Here is a 20,375-nt window from a genome sequence, read left to right as displayed (position 1 = left end):
TTCAGGCAGTACTATAGATATTTACCCCCGCTCCAAGTTCCACAGGTACAGTCTACCACTCTCTGTACAGACGCAGAGTTCTCCGGGAACGTGAGGGCTGCAAGAGAAGAGGAACCAATATTACCGAAGGGGGACACTATACATAGGGGACACAAGGACATGACTGGATACATTCTATACACAGATACATGACACACAATGGGATAGAATCACTAAAACTGATGCACTCAGAATCCGGTACAGCTGTGCATCAAGTAAATTAAACTCCTGGGATATTGATCTGGTCAGTTAAGTAGCAGAGGGGGTTGTTAATCAGTTTCAGCTGCTTTGGAATTAATGAAATATTCTCTGAAATATTACCTGTGATATGCGCAACTCAGGAAAGACGGGGAGATTAGAGAACTCAATGCATGGCTGAAGACCTGGTGTAAGAGGGAAGGACTGGGCTGACTTTTCATTGGGGTGCAACCTATATGCTAGAGATGGTCTCCACCTAAATGGAAGGGAGTCTGCTGTGCTGGGGGAGAGGTTTATGGGAAGGCTGGAGGAATATTTAAACTAGGATGGGGGGGAGGGAGAATTAGATTATAATGGGGCAGACAGATCAGACAGGGGTCAGTATTTATTGATGGGTGGAATGGGGAAAGATGGGGGGAGGGCTATGGCAGATAAGAAGGTTCTCATGTTACACACAACCAGTGGAATTGGTACCATTTATATGAAAATAAAAAATATGCAAAATACGTGTACACAAGGTGTCAATGGATTAAAGTGTTTGTTCACCAATGCCAGATGTCTGCCAAGCAAAATAGGTGAGTTGGAAGGTTTGGTGCATGAAGAGAACGAGGATTGAATTGGTATTGTCGAATCTTGGCTTCATTCTTCGCATGACTGGGCCATTCATATTCCTGGCTAGGTTCTCTTTCAGAGAGACGGGGTAAATAGGAAAGGTGGTGGTGTCTGTCTCTATGTGAGAAGTGATCTTAGAGCGAGTGTGAAAGAGGACCTAGTTGATGGAGAGTGTGATGAGGCTGAAGTATTATGGGTGGAACTGCACATGGGGTGCGTACTACAAAGGTGATCATTGAAGTTTGTTATAGGCCTCCCAGTGTTATTGAGGAGGTGGAGACTCAGCTTCTTGCACAGATCGAAGGGGCTGCAAGGGCTGGGACAGTGATAATAATGTGGGATTTTAAAGCGGAGTTCCACCTGGGAAAAAAAAAAATGAAAGTCAACAGCTACAAATACTGTATCTGCTGACTTTTAAAATACAGACCCTTCCCTGTCCCTCGGTCCAGAGGTGTCCTCACAACCGCTGGTTTCACCAGCCGTCTTCTCTATCTGGCGTCGGCACCTTCAGCATGGGTACCCGGCTGTGACAGTTTGCGGCTTCACAGCCAGGTGCCCACTGGGTATGCGCGAGAAGCACTGCACTTTGTGGATGGCCACGTAGTCTTCTGGGACCTGTCATGTGTCCCAGAAGACTACAGGGAGGGAGGGTAGGAGGACAACTTCCGCTTCCAATTGCCTAGGCGATCGCAGCGGAAGTGGGAGCAGGTACCTGTCAAATTCGGGTACCCGCTCCCCCAAGGTGCCAATTCTTTATGGGGTCGGCGGGCAATGGCTTAAAGAGGAACTTCCCCTTTTGGGTGGAGCTCTGCTTTAACTACCCGGAAATTAACTGGAGTAATGGTACTGCAGGAACAGTTAAAGGGCAAACATTTTTAAACCTACTACAGGACAATTTTATGCTACAGTTCATAGAGGCCCCAACTAGAATGATGCTCTGCTGGAACCTTGTAATCTCAAACCATGCAGAGCTTATTACGAATGTCCATCTAAAAGAACATCTGGGTAGCTGTGACCATAATATGATTTTGTTTATTGTTAGCTGTAAACAGCAAGCACATACGGGCAAAATAAAAGCACTCAATTTTGAGAGAGCTAATTTCCAAGGCTGAGGAGTTCTTCAAAAAGACTGTATGTAAACACACTTCAAAATATATTCCCATGGGCAAAAAGCTTAAAAGGTGAAAAATCAAACCTATTCCCCTACATACGGCTAATGTGTCAGGTAAAAGCTAATGATTTCATACTCTGAATGGACTAGGGTTGACAGTGGTGCACCCAAGGTTCAGTGTTATTAGTGGGGTACCCCAAGACTCAGTGTTATTAGTGGGGTACTCCAAGGGTCAGTGTTATTAGTGGGGTACCCCAAGGTTCAGTGTTGGGACCCTTACTTTTTAATATATTTATAAATAATATAGGGTCTGGGATTATAAATTTCAGTCTTTGCAGATGACACCAAGCTGTGCCGGAATAACGTCCTTACAGGATGTCTCCAACTTACAAGCCGACCTCCAATGCTCTGTGTAATTGGGGAACTATGGGGCCAATGAGGTTTAATGTTGATAAATTATAAGGTTCTGCACTTTGGGGGCTAAGAATATGCATGCATCATACATACTGGGGGGTACACCTGGGGGAACCAATGGTGAAGGATCTGGGGGGTTCAATGGTGAAGGATCTGGGGGGGGTTCAATGGTGAAGAAGGATCTGGGGGGTCATTGGTGGAGAAGGATCTAGGGGTTCTGGTAGATCACAAGCTTAATAATGGCAGCAATGCCAAGCTGCGGGTTCTAAAGAGAGCAAAATCCTCTCTTGTATTAGGAGAGGTATAGACTTCAGAGAGAAACTATATAATCCCCCCCCCCCCCCCCCCAAGTAACAAATCATTAGTGAGACCTCATCTGGAATATGCAGTTCAATTTTGGGTACCAATTTACAAAAAAGAACATTGGGGAACTGGAGAAAGTACAGAGAAGGGCAACCAAACTGATAAGAGGCATGGAGGAGATCAGCTATGAGGAAAGATTAGAGGAACTGAATGTATTCTCTACTGAGAAGAGGAGATTAAGGGGGATATGATCTCCATGTATAATACATAAGGGGGGATATGATCACCATGTATAATACATAAGGGGGGATATGATCTCCATGTATAATACATAAGGGGGGATATGATCTCCATGTATAATATATAAGGGGGAGATATGATCTCCATGTATAATACATTAAGGGGGATATGATCACCATGTATAATACATAAGGGGGATATGATCTCCATGTATAATACATAAGGGGGGGGGGGGGGATATGATCTCCATGTAATAATACATAAGGGGGGGGGGGATATGATCTCCATGTATAATACATAAGGGGGGATATGATCTCCATGTATAATACATAAGGGGGGATATGATCACCATGTATAATACATAAGGGGGGATATGATCTCCATGTATAATACATAAGGGGGATATGATCTCCATGTATAATACATAAGGGGGATATGATCTCCATGTATAATACATAAGGGGGGATATGATCTCCATGTAATATACATAAGGGGGGATATGATCTCCATGTATAATACATAAGGGGGATATGATCTCCATGTATAATACATAAGGGGGGATATGATCTCCATGTATAATACATAAGGGGGGATATGATCACCATGTATAATACATAAGGGGGATATGATCTCCATGTATAATACATAAGGGGGGATATGATCTCCATGTATAATACATAAGGGGGGATATGATCTCCATGTATAATACATAAGGGGGGGGGGGGGGGGATATGATCTCCATGTATAATACATAGGGGGATATGATCTCCATGTATAATACATAAGGGGGATATGATCTTCATGTATAATACATAAGGGGGATATGATCTCCATGTATAATACATAAGGGGGGATATGATCTCCATGTATATACATAAGGGGGGATATGATCTCCATGTATAATACAATAAGGGGGGATATGATCTCCAATACATCAGTGGTTCATATAGTGAACTCGGTGTAATTATTCCCCCTGAGGTCATCACAGAGGACAAGGGGGCACTCTTTACGTCTGGAGGAAAGAGATTTAATCTCCAAACACGGAAAGGTTTCTTCACAGTAAGAGCTGTGAGAATGTGGAATAGACTTCTTCAGGAGTTGGTTGTGGCCAGCTCAGTGGATTGCTGTAGGAAAGTCCTGGATTCTTTCTTGGATACAAAGAATATAACTGGATATAACATTTATAGGTAAAGTTGATCCATGGAATATCTGATTGCTCTCGGGGGATCAGGAAGGAATGTTTCCCTTGTAGGAGCAAATTGAATTGTGCTTTGCTGAGTTTATTTTTCTTCCTCTGGATCAACTGTGAGTGTAGGATTATAACTTTTTTTTATTAATGGTTGACTGGATGACTTTTTGTCTTTTTTTCAGCCAGAATAACTAACAACAGGTGCACTAGATGGGCAGCAATGAGATGACCCCCAAAACAGGAATGGTTTTTACAGGTGGAGGCCACTGATATTTTTTTCTCTACTCATCTTTTCTCACTGCTTTTCACTCGTTTTGCATTTGGCTAGGGTCAGTGTCACTACTGGTAGCATGAGGCCATACCTGGACCCTACAGAGATTGCACAGGCAGTCCAACTCCTCCAGGATGGCACATCAATACGTGCCATTACCAGAAGGTTTACTGTGTCTCCCAGCACAGTCTCAAGAGGCATGGAGGAGATTCCAGGAGACAAGAGCATGGAGGAGATTCCAGGAGACAGGCAGTTACTCTAAGAGAGGCTGGACAGGGCCATAGAAGGTCCTTAATCCATCAGCAGGACCGGTATCTGCTCCTTTGTGCAAGAAGGAACAGGATGAGCCCTGCCAGAGCCCTACAAAATGACCTCCAACAGGCCACTGGTGTGAATGTCTCTGACCAAGCAATCAGAAACAGACGTCATGAGGATGGCTTGAGGGTCCGTCTTCTAGTGGGCCCTGTGCTCACTGCCGGCACCATAGTCCTCGATTGCCATTTGCCACTTACACTAGAACTTGCAGGTCCACCACTGGCACCCTGTGCTTTTCACAGATGACAGCAGGTTCACCCTGAGCACATGTGACAGACATGAAAGGGTCTGGAGAAGCCGTGGAGAACATTCTGCTGCCTGTAACATCGTTCAATATGACCGCTTTGGTGGTGGGTCAGTGATGGTCTGGGGAGGCATCTCCAGGAGGGACACACAGACCTCTACAGGCTAGACAATGGCACCCTGAACTGCCATTAGGTATCGGGATGAAATCCTTGGACCCATTGTCAGACCCTACACTTGTGCAGTGGGTCCTGGGTTCCTCCTGGTGCAGGGGGTCCTGGGTTCCTCCTGGTGCATGGCAATGCCCGGCCTCATGTGGGGAGAGTATGCAGGCAGTTCCTGGAGGATGAAGGAATTGATACCATTGAATGGCCCCCACACTCTCCCTGACCTAAATCCAATAGAACACCTCTAGGATGTCATGTTTCGGTCCATCCGACGCAGCCAGGGTTCCACCTCAGACTGTTCAGGAGCTCAGTGATGCCCTGGTCCAGATCTGGGAGGAAATCCCCCAGGACACCATCCGTGGTCTCATTAGGAGCCTCCCCCCAATGTTGTCATGCATACAAGCACGTGGGGGCCATACAAACTACTGAGAACCATTTTGAGTTGCTGCAATGACATTTCAGCAAAATGGACCCGCCTGCTGCTTCATTTTTTCACTCTGATTTTCGGTGTGTCTTTGAATTCAGCCCTCTGTAGGTCGATCATTTTAATTTCCAATGAACGATGGGGCGTCCTTACGTTCCTCACCCATCCCCCGTCCATGTCAGTATAGAGATCCAGCAGGAGATTTCTCCCCATTGAGATCTGATGGGTTTTCAAAGTCTTCCTTTCATTTTATTTTTGAGCAGTGTATATATTCTCCTGTCTGTACTGGATATATACAAAGCACATCATATGTTCGCGGGTCTCCTCCAGACGCCATAACTTCCCCCGAGCAGTACTTCCAGGGCCCCACTCAGTCTTTGGCCCCCAGCAGACTGACACAGAAAGTGAAGCAACTTCTGACATACCTGACATTTGATGCAGGTGCTGGGCGTCTTCGTTCTCACAACACAGAGAGGTCTGGGTGGATCATCAGCTGAAAAACTCCATGTGGCCAAATTGTATGCAGATCGAACACCAACGTAAACTGCAGAGAAAGCAACAAGAAAAGCGGAGCTGAAATCTACAGCAGGAGGGGCCATCTTACTCCATCTGAAGGAGAAACAGTTACAGTCTGCTTTCATACAGCCCCAAGAAAAGATTTCCTGTCCTGGAACCCAAAGTACAGTACAATCTTCCTGTCCCTGGAACCCAACACGCAGTCCTCCTTTCTCTGGAACCCAACACGCAGTCTTCCTGTCCCTGGAACCCAACACGCAGTCTTCCTGTCCCTGGAATCCAACATGCAGTCTTCCTGTTCCTGGAACCCAAAGTACAGTACAATCTTCCTGTCCCTGGAACTCAACACGCAGTTTTCCTGTCCCTGGAACCCATGCGCAGTCTTCCTGTCCCTGGAACCCAACACGCAGTCTTCCTGTCCCTGGAACCCAACACGCAGTCTTCAGTCCCTGGAACCCAACACGCAGTCTTCCAGTCCTGGAACCCAACACGCAATCTTCCTGTCCCTGGAACCCAACACGCAATCTTCCTGTCCCTGGAACCCAACGCGCAGTCTTCCTGTGCCTGGAACCCAACACGCAGTCTTCCTGTCCCTGGAATCCAAGATGCAGTCTTCCTGTCCCTGGAATCCAACACGCAGTCTTCCTGTCCCTGGAACCCAACACGCAGTCTTCCTGTCCCTGGAACCCAACATGCAGTCTTCCTGTCCATGGAACCCCAACACGCAGTCTTCCTGTCCTGGAACTCAACACGCAGTCTTCCTGTTTCTGGAAGCCAACACACAGTCTTCCTGTCCCTGGAACCCAACACGCAGTCTTCTTATCCCTGGAACCCAACATGTATGTTCTGTCTCTGGAACCCAACACGCAGTATTCCTGTTTCTGGAAGCCCAACACGTAGTCTTCCTGTCCCTGGAACCCAACACACAGTCTTCCTGTCCCTGGAACCCAACACGCAGTATTCCTGTCCCTGGAACCCAACACACAGTCTTCCTGTCCTGGACCTCAACACATAGTCTTCCTGTCCCTAGAACCCAAACACGCAGTCTTCCTGTCCCTAGAACCCAACACGCAGTCTTCCTGTCCCTAGAACCCAACACGCAGTCTTCCTGTCCCTGGAACCCACACGCAGTCTTCCTGTCCCTGGAACCCAGTATTCCTGTCCCTGGAACCCAACACGCAGTATTCCTGTCCCTGGAACCCAACACGCAGTCTTCCTGTCCCTGGACCTCAACACGCAGTCTTCCTGTCCCTAGAACCCAACACGCAGTCTTCCTGTCCCTAGAACCCAACATGCAGTTTTCCTGTCCCTGGAACCCAACATGCAGTTTTCATGTCCCTGGAACCCAACACGCAATTTTCCTGTTCCTGGAATCCAACATGCCGTTTTCTTGACCCTGGAATCTAACACGCATTATTTCTGTCCCTGGAACCCAACACACAGTTTTCCTGTCCCTGGAACTCACACAGTCTTCCTGTCCTTAGAAATCAACATGCAGTCTTTTTGTCCCTGGAACCCAACAAGCAGTCTTCCTGTCCCTGGAACCCAACATGCAGTCTTTCTCTCCCTGGAACCCAGCACGCAGTCTTCCTGTCCCTGGAATCCAACACTCAGTCTTTCTGTCCCTGGAATCCAATGCATTTGTAGTTTTCCTGTCTCTGGAACCTAGATGTCTTCCTGTCCCTGAAATTCATTTCACACGCAGAACCTCTGGCATAAAATCTTCTGCTCCCCAAAACCCCATTCACACGTAGACCTCCTGACCGTGGAACCCACACACATGCATGCATATGCAGTCTTGTGACTCAACACAGTCTTTCTTTCCCTGGAACCCCATGCACAAGCATTCTTCCAGTCTCTGGAACCCAACAAGTAGTCCTCCCATCCCTGGAATCCCATGTACACCATGTAGTCCTGTACCTGGAACTTGCTGTCCCATTGTCCCTAGTGCACAGACTGCTTGTCCCTGAAACCCATCTAAAAATCATTCACCTTAAAGTAGATGTAGGAAATTAAAGTAAAGTACTCCAAGTGGCATACTTAGAACTAGATTTACTCTAAATGACACTGGTCGGCCATACTGGTGCTGCCAGTTGTCAACTTTCCATACAGGTGCAGTCTGATGGGGATCTCCCAGTGCTGACTGAACATTCCCCTCCAAAACTCTGCGCTATCCTGTTCTGCTGGTCAGATGACTAAAAGGACCAAAAGCCAAGCTTGCAAAATGCACTAGCATGAGCTTGTAACTTCAAAGATCACCAATTTCTGTATGCATCCAGGCAGGTCGAAAGGTAATTCTTGAAATGGAATGAGGGGACAGTGGTCAATGTTGCATCACATCATAAAACATTTGACCTTAGATACATCTCAAACCTACTGTCGTCAAATGCCCCAGTGCTGACTTGTAGGACTCTCTGTTGGAGGTCAAACTCGGCCGGCTTTCCTTTAACCTTCACTCTGGAGGGCTTCACAAGTATCTGCTGAAAGTCTGACTTGTTGCTAAGGATCACCGGCACACCGAAGATATAAAACTCCATCAATGGATCACACTGAGCAGATATCGATCAGTTACACGGAGTATCTTGTTTGAAACTCATCTCCTACAAGCAGACAGCAATGATCAGAAATACAGGTTCATGAGGTCCATCGCAATGGAACCCAGTCTTGGAAGATACGCCCACCATGACGGGCGAAGCCTGGACTCTATATACAGTCCAGCATAGTAGACAGGTAAATTCATCATGGTGGGCACATCTTCAGGGACTTGGTTCCATTGTGATGGACCTTGGCCATGGACCTGTGTAGCACTCTGAGGCTAACTCAACATGTTAACCCAAGTGCTAAGGAAAATACTCCATGCAGGATCCAGTGCCCGAAGCAACGTTACAGGCCATCCCTAAGCGAGGGGTCTGGGTACAGGTCCTGAGGGTCTACCAAAGTTGCACCGATCCAAGTATACTACTTCTGTGTATGCTTAGAAGACTGGAAAGGTTGACTGAAGATTCAGAAGAAAAATAATAAACTAGTGAAGCTGGGGTCTTCACGAAGAAGAAGAGGTCCATCATCTACAGAGACTAGCTAAAAACTAAAGACCCATGGAGTGGGGTAGGGTTATAGAGAAGGAATCCCAGAGTAGGCATCCTCAAAAGCATGCCAGTGTCCAATCACCTGATAATATGAGTCCATGGGACACACCCGATGACAAATCACAAAACTGGCCCGTTGCCAGTGTCATGTGATCGCTGTGACCAATCACAGCAGATCACGTCACTTGTATACAATGGATTACTTCCTGTCATGCCATCCATTGTATACAATTGTGTTGTTAGCTGTGATTGGTCAACGCAGTCACATGGTACAGACAGGGCCAATCACAGCCCATCTGTATCACAATCACAGCTAATCACAACAAAAGACTGAATTCATCAGTTTCATTCAGTAACAATGATTGCAAATATCAATGCATTGGTATCAGCAATCATGTGTAAAAAAAAAAATAAATAAATCCTAATCACTTCCCAGAGTAGTTCAATGTTACTATATTATATATATATATATATATATATATATATATATATATATATAATATATATAATATAAACAAATAAAATAAAAATGTAAAAAAATGTTTTGAAAAATTATAATTTTTGGTTATAAACTAATATGGGTTTTTTTTTTACTAAAAAGATAGCTGAATACATTTTGGCCAAGGATTATGAATAAAAAATATTTATTTGCAAAATTTTATAAGAAAAACACTTTTTTTTAATTATTTGGACTTTTTCATTTATATAACAAAAAAATTAAAATCCCAGTGGTGAACAAATACCACCAAAATAAAGTTTTAGTAGTCTCAAAAAAAATGCTAAAAAATTCATATGGGTACAGTGTTGCATGACCGCGTAATTGTCACCCATAGTGTCATAGCGCTGAAAGCTGAAAATTGGCCTGGACTGGAAGGGGGGGGGGGGGGGAAGTGTCCGGACTGGAAGGGGGGGAAAAGTGTCCGGACTGGAAGGGGCTAATCAACTGTCTGTATCCTTTCAGCCCTGATGAAGGGGGACTTTGGTCGCCTCTGAAACGCGTTGGTAGAACATCTGTTGTCATTCCAAATAAAACTTTAAACATAATAAACTTTAGAATTTAAGACTTCCCCACTACTGGTTTGGCACTTACTTTGTTTTATACATACTGACTTCTGCTGGAGTGCCCCCCCCCCCCGCCTTCCAGGGCCCCTTGGTGTGCATCAACTGCCTTAACCACAGCATCCAACGCCATGATTCACACCGAACCTCACGATAATAAATTAGCATTAGTGGTGCACTGAAATAAAAATTCTGGTGCCGAAAACGGAAATTCAAAATGCACTTGGACGAAAACCGAAATGCGCAGTTTTTAAAAATGAATATATATTTTTTGGAAAAAAATACACTTTGATTAAATAAACAAAAAAAAAAACAATATATACCCAAAATGTTTGGAAAATATGAAAGAGAATGTTACGGAGAGTACATAGATACCAAACATGTCACGCTTTAAAATTGCGCACGCCCGTGGAATGGCGTTAAACTGCGGTACTTAAAACAGCTCGAGTGATGCTTAAAACATTTCTACAGGTTAGAAGTGTAAAGTTACAGAGGAGGTCTAGTGTGAGATATATTGCTCTTCCCCCGACGTTCGTGGCGATACCTCACATGTGTGGTTTGAACAACGTTTACATATGTGGGCGTGGCCTACGTATGCGTTCACCACTACGTGCGAGCACAAGGGGACTTTAACCACTTCCAGTCCGGACACTTTCACCCCCTTCCTGCCCAGGTCAATTTTCAGCGCTATCACACTTTGAATGACAATTGCGCGGTAATGCAACTCTGTATCCATATAAATTTGTTTATCATTTTTTTGAGACAGATAAAACTTTATTTTGGCGGTATTTATTCACCACCGGGATTTCCAAACATTTTGAAAAAAAAAGTGTTTTTCTTAATAATAATAATAATTATAAATAATCTTTATAATATATCTTTATATTAATAATATAATAAATAATCTTTCTTCCTACATCTTAGCCAAAATGTATTCATCTATCTTTTCACTAAAAAAAAATAACCCAAATTAGTTTATAACCAAAAATTATAATTTAAAAAACATTTTTTGACATTTTTATTTTTTTTAATTATTATTTATGTTTTTTTTTATTTTTTTATTTTTTTTTTAACATACTGTCACCCTAGCAGTACAGTGTCACTATGGTGACTTCTTTTTTAGCACTGATTGCTTTTATACCCATAAAGTCTGTAAAAGCAATCATTTCTCCTTCTCTCTGGCTGCATTCCTGCAGCCATTGAGAAATACTGTGTGAGCTATGATTGGTCACAGCTTGTCACATGGTACAAGGCAAATGTGAATAGCCCTGTACCATGTGACCTCTGTAATCATTCACAGATTTCACATGTAGTAAGCAGTGATGTCAGAAGTGACATCTTGCTTACTACTATTCATGTGATCACTGATTGGCCAATCAGTGATCACATGATCAGGACCTCACACAGAGGTTCCGTACAGCGATCAGTGTTCCACTGTGTCCGAATCGTGGTGCTGCGCGCTCCTGGGGAGTGTGTACAGGCAGGGGAGCAGGGAAGACGTTTATAAATGGCCACCTGACCCTGCACTGCTTCCGTCTGGCCGTTTATATACATGGGCCGGACAGAAAGTGGTTACATATTTTATTTAGTTTTTTTTTATTTTTGCACTGTTTTTAAAAAAAAAAATGTAATGACTTTTATTATCACAAGAAATGCATGCATCCTTTGTGATAGAAATAATTAGTGACAGGTCCTCTTTATGGAGAGCTATGGGGGTTAATAGGAAATAATTAGTGACAGGTCCTCTTTATGGAGAGATATGGGTTCAACAGGAAATAATTAGTGACAGGTTCTCTTAATGGAGAGATATGGGGTCAATAGGAAATAATTAGTGACAGGTCCTCTTTATGGAGAGGTATGGGGTCAATAGGACATAATTAGTGACAGGTCCTCTTTATGGAGAGATATGGGGTCAACAGGAAATAATTAGTGACAGGTCCTCTTTATGGAGAGATATGGAGTCAATAGGACATAATTAGTGACAGGTCCTCTTTATGGAGAGATATGGTGTCAATAGGACATAATTAGTGACAGGTCCTCTTTATGAGAGATATGGGGTCAATAGGACATAATTAGTGACAGGTCCTCTTTATGGAGAGATATGGGGTCAATAGGACATAATTAGTGACAGGTCTTCTTTATGGAGAGATATGGGGTCAATAGGACATGATTAGTGACAGGTCCTCTTTATGGAGAGATATGGGGTCAATAGGACATAATTAGTGACAGGTCCTCTTTATGGAGAGATATGGGGTCAATAAGACATAATTAGTGACAGGTCCTCTTTATGGAGAGATATGGGGTCAATAGGACATAATTAGTGACAGGTCCTCTTTATGGAGAGATATGGGGTCAATAGGACATAATTAGTGACAGGTCCTCTTTATGGAGAGATATGGAGTCAATAAGACATGATTAGTGACAGGTCCTCTTTATGGAGAGATATGGGGTCAATAAGACATGATTAGTGACAGGTCCTCTTTATGGAGAGATATGGGGTCAATAGGACATAATTAGTGACAGGTCCTCTTTATGGAGAGATATGGGGTCAATAGGAAATAATTAGTGACAGGTCCTCTTTATGGAGAGATATGGGGGTTAATAGGAATTAATTAGTGACAGGTCCTCTTTATGGAAAGATATGGGGTCAATAAGACACAATTAGTGACAGGTCCTCTTTATGGAGAGATATGGGGTTAATAGGAAATAATTAGTGACAGGTCCTCTTTATGGAAAGATATGGGGTCAATAAGACACAATTAGTGACAGGTCCTCTTTATGGAGAGATATGGGGTCAATAGGATATAATTAGTGGCGGGTCCTCTTTATGGAGAGATATGGGGTCAATAGGACATAATTAGTGACAGGTCCTCTTTATGGAGAGATATGGGGTCAATAGGACATAATTAGTGACAGGTCCTCTTTATGGAGAGATATGGGGTCAATAAGACATGATTAGTGACAGGTCCTCTTTATGGAGAGATATGGGGTCAATAGGACATAATTAGTGACAGGTCCTCTTTATGGAGAGATATGGGGTCAATAGGAAATAATTAGTGACAGGTCCTCTTTATGGAGAGATATGGGGTCAATAGGACATAATTAGTGACAGGTCCTCTTTATGGAGAGATATGGGGTCAATAAGACATGATTAGTGACAGGTCCTCTTTATGGAGAGATATGGGGTCAATAGGACATAATTAGTGACAGGTCCTCTTTATGGAGAGATATGGGGTCAAGAGGACATAATTAGTGACAGGTCCTCTTTATGGAGAGATATGGGGTCAATAGGACATAATTAGTGACAGGTCCTCTTTATGGAGAGATATGGGGTCAAGAAGACATGATTAGTGACAGGTCCTCTTTATGGAGAGATATGGGGTCAATAGGACATAATTAGTGACAGGTCCTCTTTATGGAGAGATATGGGGTCAATAGGACATAATTAGTGACAGGTCCTCTTTATGGAGAGATATGGGGTCAATAGGAAATAATTAGTGACAGGTCCTCTTTATGGAGAGATATGGGGTCAATAAGACATGATTAGTGACAGGTCCTCTTTATGGAGAGATATGGGGTCAATAGGACATAATTAGTGACAGGTCCTCTTTATGGAGAGATATGGGGTCAATAGGAAATAATTAGTGACAGGTCCTCTTTATGGAGAGATATGGGGTCAATAGGACATAATTAGTGACAGGTCCTCTTTATGGAGAGATATGGGGTCAATAGGAAATAATTAGTGACAGGTCCTCTTTATGGAGAGATATGGGGTCAATAAGACATGATTAGTGACAGGTCCTCTTTATGGAGAGATATGGGGTCAATAGGACATAATTAGTGACAGGTCCTCTTTATGGAGAGATATGGGGTCAATAGGACATAATTAGTGACAGGTCCTCTTTATGGAGAGATATGGGGTCAATAAGACATAATTAGTGACAGGTCCTCTTTATGGAGAGATATGGGGTCAATAGGATATAATTAGTGGCGGGTCCTCTTTATGGAGAGATATGGGGGTTAATAGGACATAATTAGTGACAGGTCCTCTTTATGGAGAGATATGGGGTCAATAGGACATAATTAGTGACAGGTCCTCTTTATGGAGAGATATGGGGTCAATAGAACATAATTAGTGACAGGTCCTCTTTATGGAGAGATATGGGGGTTAATAGGAATTAATTAGTGACAGGTCCTCTTTATGGAGAGATATGGGGTCAATAGGACATAATTAGTGACAGGTCCTCTTTATGGAGAGATATGGGTCAATAAGACATGATTAGTGACAGGTCCTCTTTATGGAGAGATATGGGGTCAATAGGAAATAATTAGTGACAGGTCCTCTTTATGGAGAGATATGGGGGTTAATAGGAATTAATTAGTGACAGGTCCTCTTTATGGAGAGATATGGGGTTAATAGGAAATAATTAGTGACAGGTCCTCTTTATGGAAAGATATGGGGTCAATAAGACACAATTAGTGACAGGTCCTCTTTATGGAGAGATATGGGGTCAATAGGATATAATTAGTGGCGGGTCCTCTTTATGGAGAGATATGGGGTCAATAGGACATAATTAGTGACAGGTCCTCTTTATGGAGAGATATGGGGTCAATAGGACATAATTAGTGACAGGTCCTCTTTATGGAGAGATATGGGTCAATAAGACATGATTAGTGACAGGTCCTCTTTATGGAGAGATATGGGGTCAATAGGTCATAATTAGTGACAGGTCCTCTTTATGGAGAGATATGGGGTCAATAGGAAATAATTAGTGACAGGTCCTCTTTATGGAGAGATATGGGGTCAATAGGACATAATTAGTGACAGGTCCTCTTTATGGAGAGATATGGGGTCAATAAGACATGTTTAGTGACAGGTCCTCTTTATGGAGAGATATGGGGTCAATAGGACATAATTAGTGACAGGTCCTCTTTATGGAGAGATATGGGGTCAATAGGACATAATTAGTGACAGGTCCTCTTTATGGAGAGATATGGGGTCAATAGGACATAATTAGTGACAGGTCCTCTTTATGGAGAGATATGGGGTCAAGAAGACATGATTAGTGACAGGTCCTCTTTATGGAGAGATATGGGGTCAATAAGACATGATTAGTGACAGGTCCTCTTTATGGAGAGATATGGGGTCAATAAAACATAATTAGTGACAGGTCCTCTTTATGGAGAGATATGGGGTCAATAGGACATAATTAGTGACAGGTCCTCTTTATGGAGAGATATGGGTCAATAAGACATGATTAGTGACAGGTCCTCTTTATGGAGAGATATGGGGTCAATAGGACATAATTAGTGACAGGTCCTCTTTATGGAGAGATATGGGTCAATAAGACATGATTAGTGACAGGTCCTCTTTATGGAGAGATATGGGGTCAATAGGATATAATTAGTGGCGGGTCCTCTTTATGGAGAGATATGGGGGTTAATAGGACATAATTAGTGACAGGTCCTCTTTATGGAGAGATATGGGGTCAATAGGACATAATTAGTGACAGGTCCTCTTTATGGAGAGATATGGGGTCAATAGAACATAATTAGTGACAGGTCCTCTTTATGGAGAGATATGGGGGTTAATAGGAATTAATTAGTGACAGGTCCTCTTTATGGAGAGATATGGGGTCAATAAGACATGATTAGTGACAGGTCCTCTTTATGGAGAGATATGGGGTCAATAAAACATAATTAGTGACAGGTCCTCTTTATGGAGAGATATGGGGTCAATAGGACATAATTAGTGACAGGTCCTCTTTATGGAGAGATATGGGTCAATAAGACATGATTAGTGACAGGTCCTCTTTATGGAGAGATATGGGGTTAATTGGACATAATTAGTGACAGGTCCTCTTTATGGAGAGATATGGGGTCAATAGGACATAATTAGTGACAGGTCCTCTTTATGGAGAGATATGGGGTCAATAGGACATAATTAGTGACAGGTCCTCTTTATGGAGAGATATGGGGTCAATAGAACATAATTAGTGACAGGTCCTCTTTATGGAGAGATATGGGGGTTAATAGGAATTAATTAGTGACAGGTCCTCTTTATGGAGAGATATGGGGTCAATAAGACATGATTAGTGACAGGTCCTCTTTATGGAGAGATATGGGGTCAATAAAACATAATTAGTGACAGGTCCTCTTTATGGAGAGATATGGGGTCAATAGGACATAATTAGTGACAGGTCCTCTTTATGGAGAGATATGGGTCAATAAGACATGATTAGTGACAGGTCCTCTTTATGGAGAGATATGGGGTTAATTGGACATAATTAGTGACAGGTCCTCTTTATGGAGAGATATGGGGTCAATAGGACATAATTAGTGACAGATCCTCTTTATGGAGAGATATGGGGTCAATAAGACATAATTAGTGACAGGTCCTCTTTATGGAGAGATATGGGGTCAATAGGACATAATTAGTGACAGGTCCTCTTTATGGAGAGATATGGGGTCAATAGGACATAATTAGTGACAGGTCCTCTTTATGGAGAGATATGGGGTCAATAGAACATAATTAGTGACAGGTCCTCTTTATGGAGAGATATGGGGGTTAATAGGAATTAATTAGTGACAGGTCCTCTTTATGGAGAGATATGGGGTCAATAGGACATAATTAGTGACAGGTCCTCTTTATGGAGAGATATGGGGTCAATAGGACATAATTAGTGACAGGTCCTCTTTATGGATAGATATGGGGTCAATAGGACATAATTAGTGACAGGTCCTCTTTATGGAGAGATATGGGGTCAATAGGACATAATTAGTGACAGGTCCTCTTTATGGAGACATCGGGGGTCAATAGGACCTCACATCTCTCCTCTGCAATGTAAAGCTTTGGATAAAAAAAAAGCATTGATCTAGTCCTTTAAAAAAAAATGTCTGGAACAGGAAGTGACATCACTGTGGTCCTCCAAGGGCATAGAGACGAGCGGAGGCCATCTTCCCTTCACTCATCTCTATGCCCAGCGCCGGGATCGTTCGATGGTATCTCAGGCAAGGCTGAGAACTACCAAGCAGTGGCGGCAGAGGCGAGGGGCGGGATTTTTCGGCACCTGTATTGGTGCTTTTTGACATTTCAGCTGACTGCCAAAAGGGGTGTTTTCGGCCGAAACGTTGTGGCCACCGAAATTTCAGTGACACCCTTTCCTACTCCATCCAAAAACGAAATGTTCTGATGGAACACTTTCTTCTTTGCTCCATCGATGATGTCATTATACATCTGTAGGTGCCGTTGCAGCGTGTCGCTGGGCCTGTCACACACAGACATCAACAAGCTGGGAAAGGATACGGAGCTGGTTCATAGCTGCCCCGCGAGGGTATATGAGGCATCCTTCAGGGCCCCCAGGGTATGGAGCCCAGGAGAGAGCGCCCCCTGTGAGAGACTCCTGGAATTGCAGCTGCTTCCACTCATCAGCCATGCCATCGTTGACCAGCTGAGCCAGCATTGAGGGCGGTAAATCCTGCAGCCAATCACCGGAGAGGAAGGAGAGGGAACGTAGGGGGTAGCTGCTGTATGGGAAAGGACATCTGTGGGAGAGATTCATGAAAGATGTATAAGAGAAAAGAGGCACACTGGAAATAGATACAAAGTAACATTGTTTATAAACATCGATCAGATGGGAGATAGAGAGATACAAAGTAACATTGTTTATAAACATCGATCAGACAGGAGATAGAGAGATACAAAGTAACATTGTTTATAAACATCGATCAGATGGGAGATGGAGAGATATAAAGTAACATTGTTTATGAACATTGATCAGACGGGAGACGGAAAAATACAAAATAACATTGTTTATAAACATCGATCAGACGGGAGATAGAGAGATACAAAGTAACATTGTTTATAAACATCGATCAGACGGGAGATGGAGAGATACATAGTAACATTGTTTATAAACATCGATCAGACGAGAGATGGAGAGATACAAAGTAACATTGTTTATAAACATCGATCAGACAGGAGATGGAGCGATACAAAGCAACATTGTTTATAAACATCGATCAGATGGGAGACGGAGAGATACAAAGTAACATTGTTTATAAACATTGACCAGATGGGAGATAGAGAGATTCATAGTAACATTGTTTATAAACATTGACCAGATGGGAGATAGAGATACAAAGTAACATTGTTTATAAACATTGATCAGACGGGAGACGGAAAAATACAAAATAACATTGTTTATAAACATCTATCAGACGGGAGATAGAGAGATACAAAGTAACATTGTTTATAAACATTGATTAGACGGGAGATAGAGAGATACAAAGTAACATTGTTTATAAACATCAATCAGACGGGAGATGGAGAGATACAAAGTAACATTGTTTATAAACATTGAGCAGACAGGAGATGGAGAGATACAAAGTAACATTGTTTATAAACATCGATCAGACGGAAGACAGAAAAATACAAAGTAACATTGTTTATAAACATCAATCAGATGGGAGATAGAGAGATGCAAAGTAACATTGTTTATAAACATCGATCAGACGGGAGATAGAGAGATACAAAGTAACATTGTTTATAAACATCAATCAGACGGGAGATAGAGAGATGCAAAGTAACATTGTTTATAAACATCGATCAGACAGGAGATAGAGAGATACAAAGTAACATTGTTTATAAACATTGATCAGACAGGAGATGGAGAGATACAAGTAACACTGTTTATAAACATCGATCAGACGGGAGAAAGAGATACAAAGTAAAATTGTTTATAAACATTGATCAGACGGGAGATAGAGAGATACAAAGTAACATTGTTTATAAACATCGATCAGACGGGAGATAGAGAGATACAAAGTAACATTGTTTATAAACATCGATCAGACAGGAGATAGAGAGATACAAAGTAACATTGTTTATAAACATCGATCAGACAGGAGATAGAGAGATACAAAGTAACATTGTTTATAAACATCGATCAGACGGGAGATAGAGAGATACAAAGTAACATTGTTTATAAACATCGATCAGACGGGAGATAGAGAGATACAAAGTAACATTGTTTATAAACATCGATCAGACGGGAGATAGAGAGATACAAAGTAACATTGTTTATAAACATCGATCAGACGGGAGATAGAGAGATACAAAGTAACATTGTTTATAAACATCGATCAGACGGGAGATAGAGATGCAAAGTAACATTGTTTATAAACATCGATCAGACGGGAGATAGAGATACAAAGTAACATTGTTTATAAGCATCGATAAGATGAGATAGAGATACAAAGTAACATTATTACTTTTGTATCTATTCTGTTTCATTCATCTGCAGAAGGGATGAACGTTGATCTCCATAGGATGTCAGTTAAAGTATCCTGACAAGAGAATAAGCTTTCTTTATTAAATACAATTAGTTCCTATTGAACCCCTTTATACCTTCGTTTATTCTGACCAACTGTCATTACCTCTTCTTCCACGTCTCCCCTAAAGTGTTCCTGAACCACCAACAGTACAATCAGTCTGTACATACAGTAAAGCATGCTTGTTATACTCACTGTGGAACCTAAGGGGTTAATCCTCTGTATTATGTAAAAAGTCTGTTTGATCCTCCCTTCTCTGATCCTCCCCTTCTTCTACTGTCCCCAATCCATCTGCTGATAGAACAGAGCCTTGGGGGCAAGCTGCACATACTCAGTTTGGTGTTTTTTTTTTCTTTGGGAGAGTGCATGTGATCAGCACAGGGCCAATCAACACTGTCCAGACAGAGGGTCAGGGGTTATGCAGCCTCAGAAGACAATCAGGGGAGAATGAAAACTCCACCTACAAACTTTAACCAGTGCTCTGCTGGACAATGATATAAGTCACAATACTGCTATATACTGCTGATGAGAAAAGGTATTTAGCAGTTTATATTTACTAAAATAATTGCATTTCCATGTTCTGTGCACTGTGGGAGACCAGATATAGTGAATGCGGGGTCCGGCGAGAGCGGATATAGTGAACGCAGGGTCCGGGGAGACCAGATATAGTGAATGCGGGGTCCGGGGAGACCAGATATAGTGAATGCGGGGTTCGGGGAGACCAGATATAGTGAAGTCAGGGTCCGGCGAGAGCGGATATAGTGAACGCAGGGTCCGGGGAGAGCGGATATAGTGAATGCAGGGTCCGGGGAGACCGAATATAGTGAATGCAGGGTTCGGGGAGACCAGACATAG

The 20,375-nt window shown here is 42.7% G+C and overlaps 1 protein-coding gene across 1 annotated transcript in view; it reads right to left on the bottom strand.

Moving 5' to 3' along the window:
* The window catches only part of TAF1C (TATA-box binding protein associated factor, RNA polymerase I subunit C), a 74,255-nt gene that overhangs the window by 32,171 nt on the left and 21,709 nt on the right, over positions 1-20,375 (bottom strand). Inside the window, exons 7-10 of the mRNA XM_089688157.1 lie at positions 17,494-17,732; positions 8,420-8,530; positions 5,959-6,070; positions 26-103 (exon numbers count right to left, since the gene is read on the bottom strand). Coding sequence (XP_089544283.1) covers positions 26-103; positions 5,959-6,070; positions 8,420-8,530; positions 17,494-17,732 — 540 coding nt within the window. The remainder of the gene's footprint in view (positions 1-25; positions 104-5,958; positions 6,071-8,419; positions 8,531-17,493; positions 17,733-20,375) is intronic.

Source organism: Staurois parvus, unplaced genomic scaffold (assembly GCF_062004578.1).
Source record: "Staurois parvus isolate SC_StPar_1 unplaced genomic scaffold, SC_StPar_1.0 ptg000447l, whole genome shotgun sequence".
Classification (NCBI taxonomy): Eukaryota; Metazoa; Chordata; class Amphibia; order Anura; family Ranidae; genus Staurois; species Staurois parvus.
This window is presented reverse-complemented; position numbering and strand designations above follow the sequence as displayed.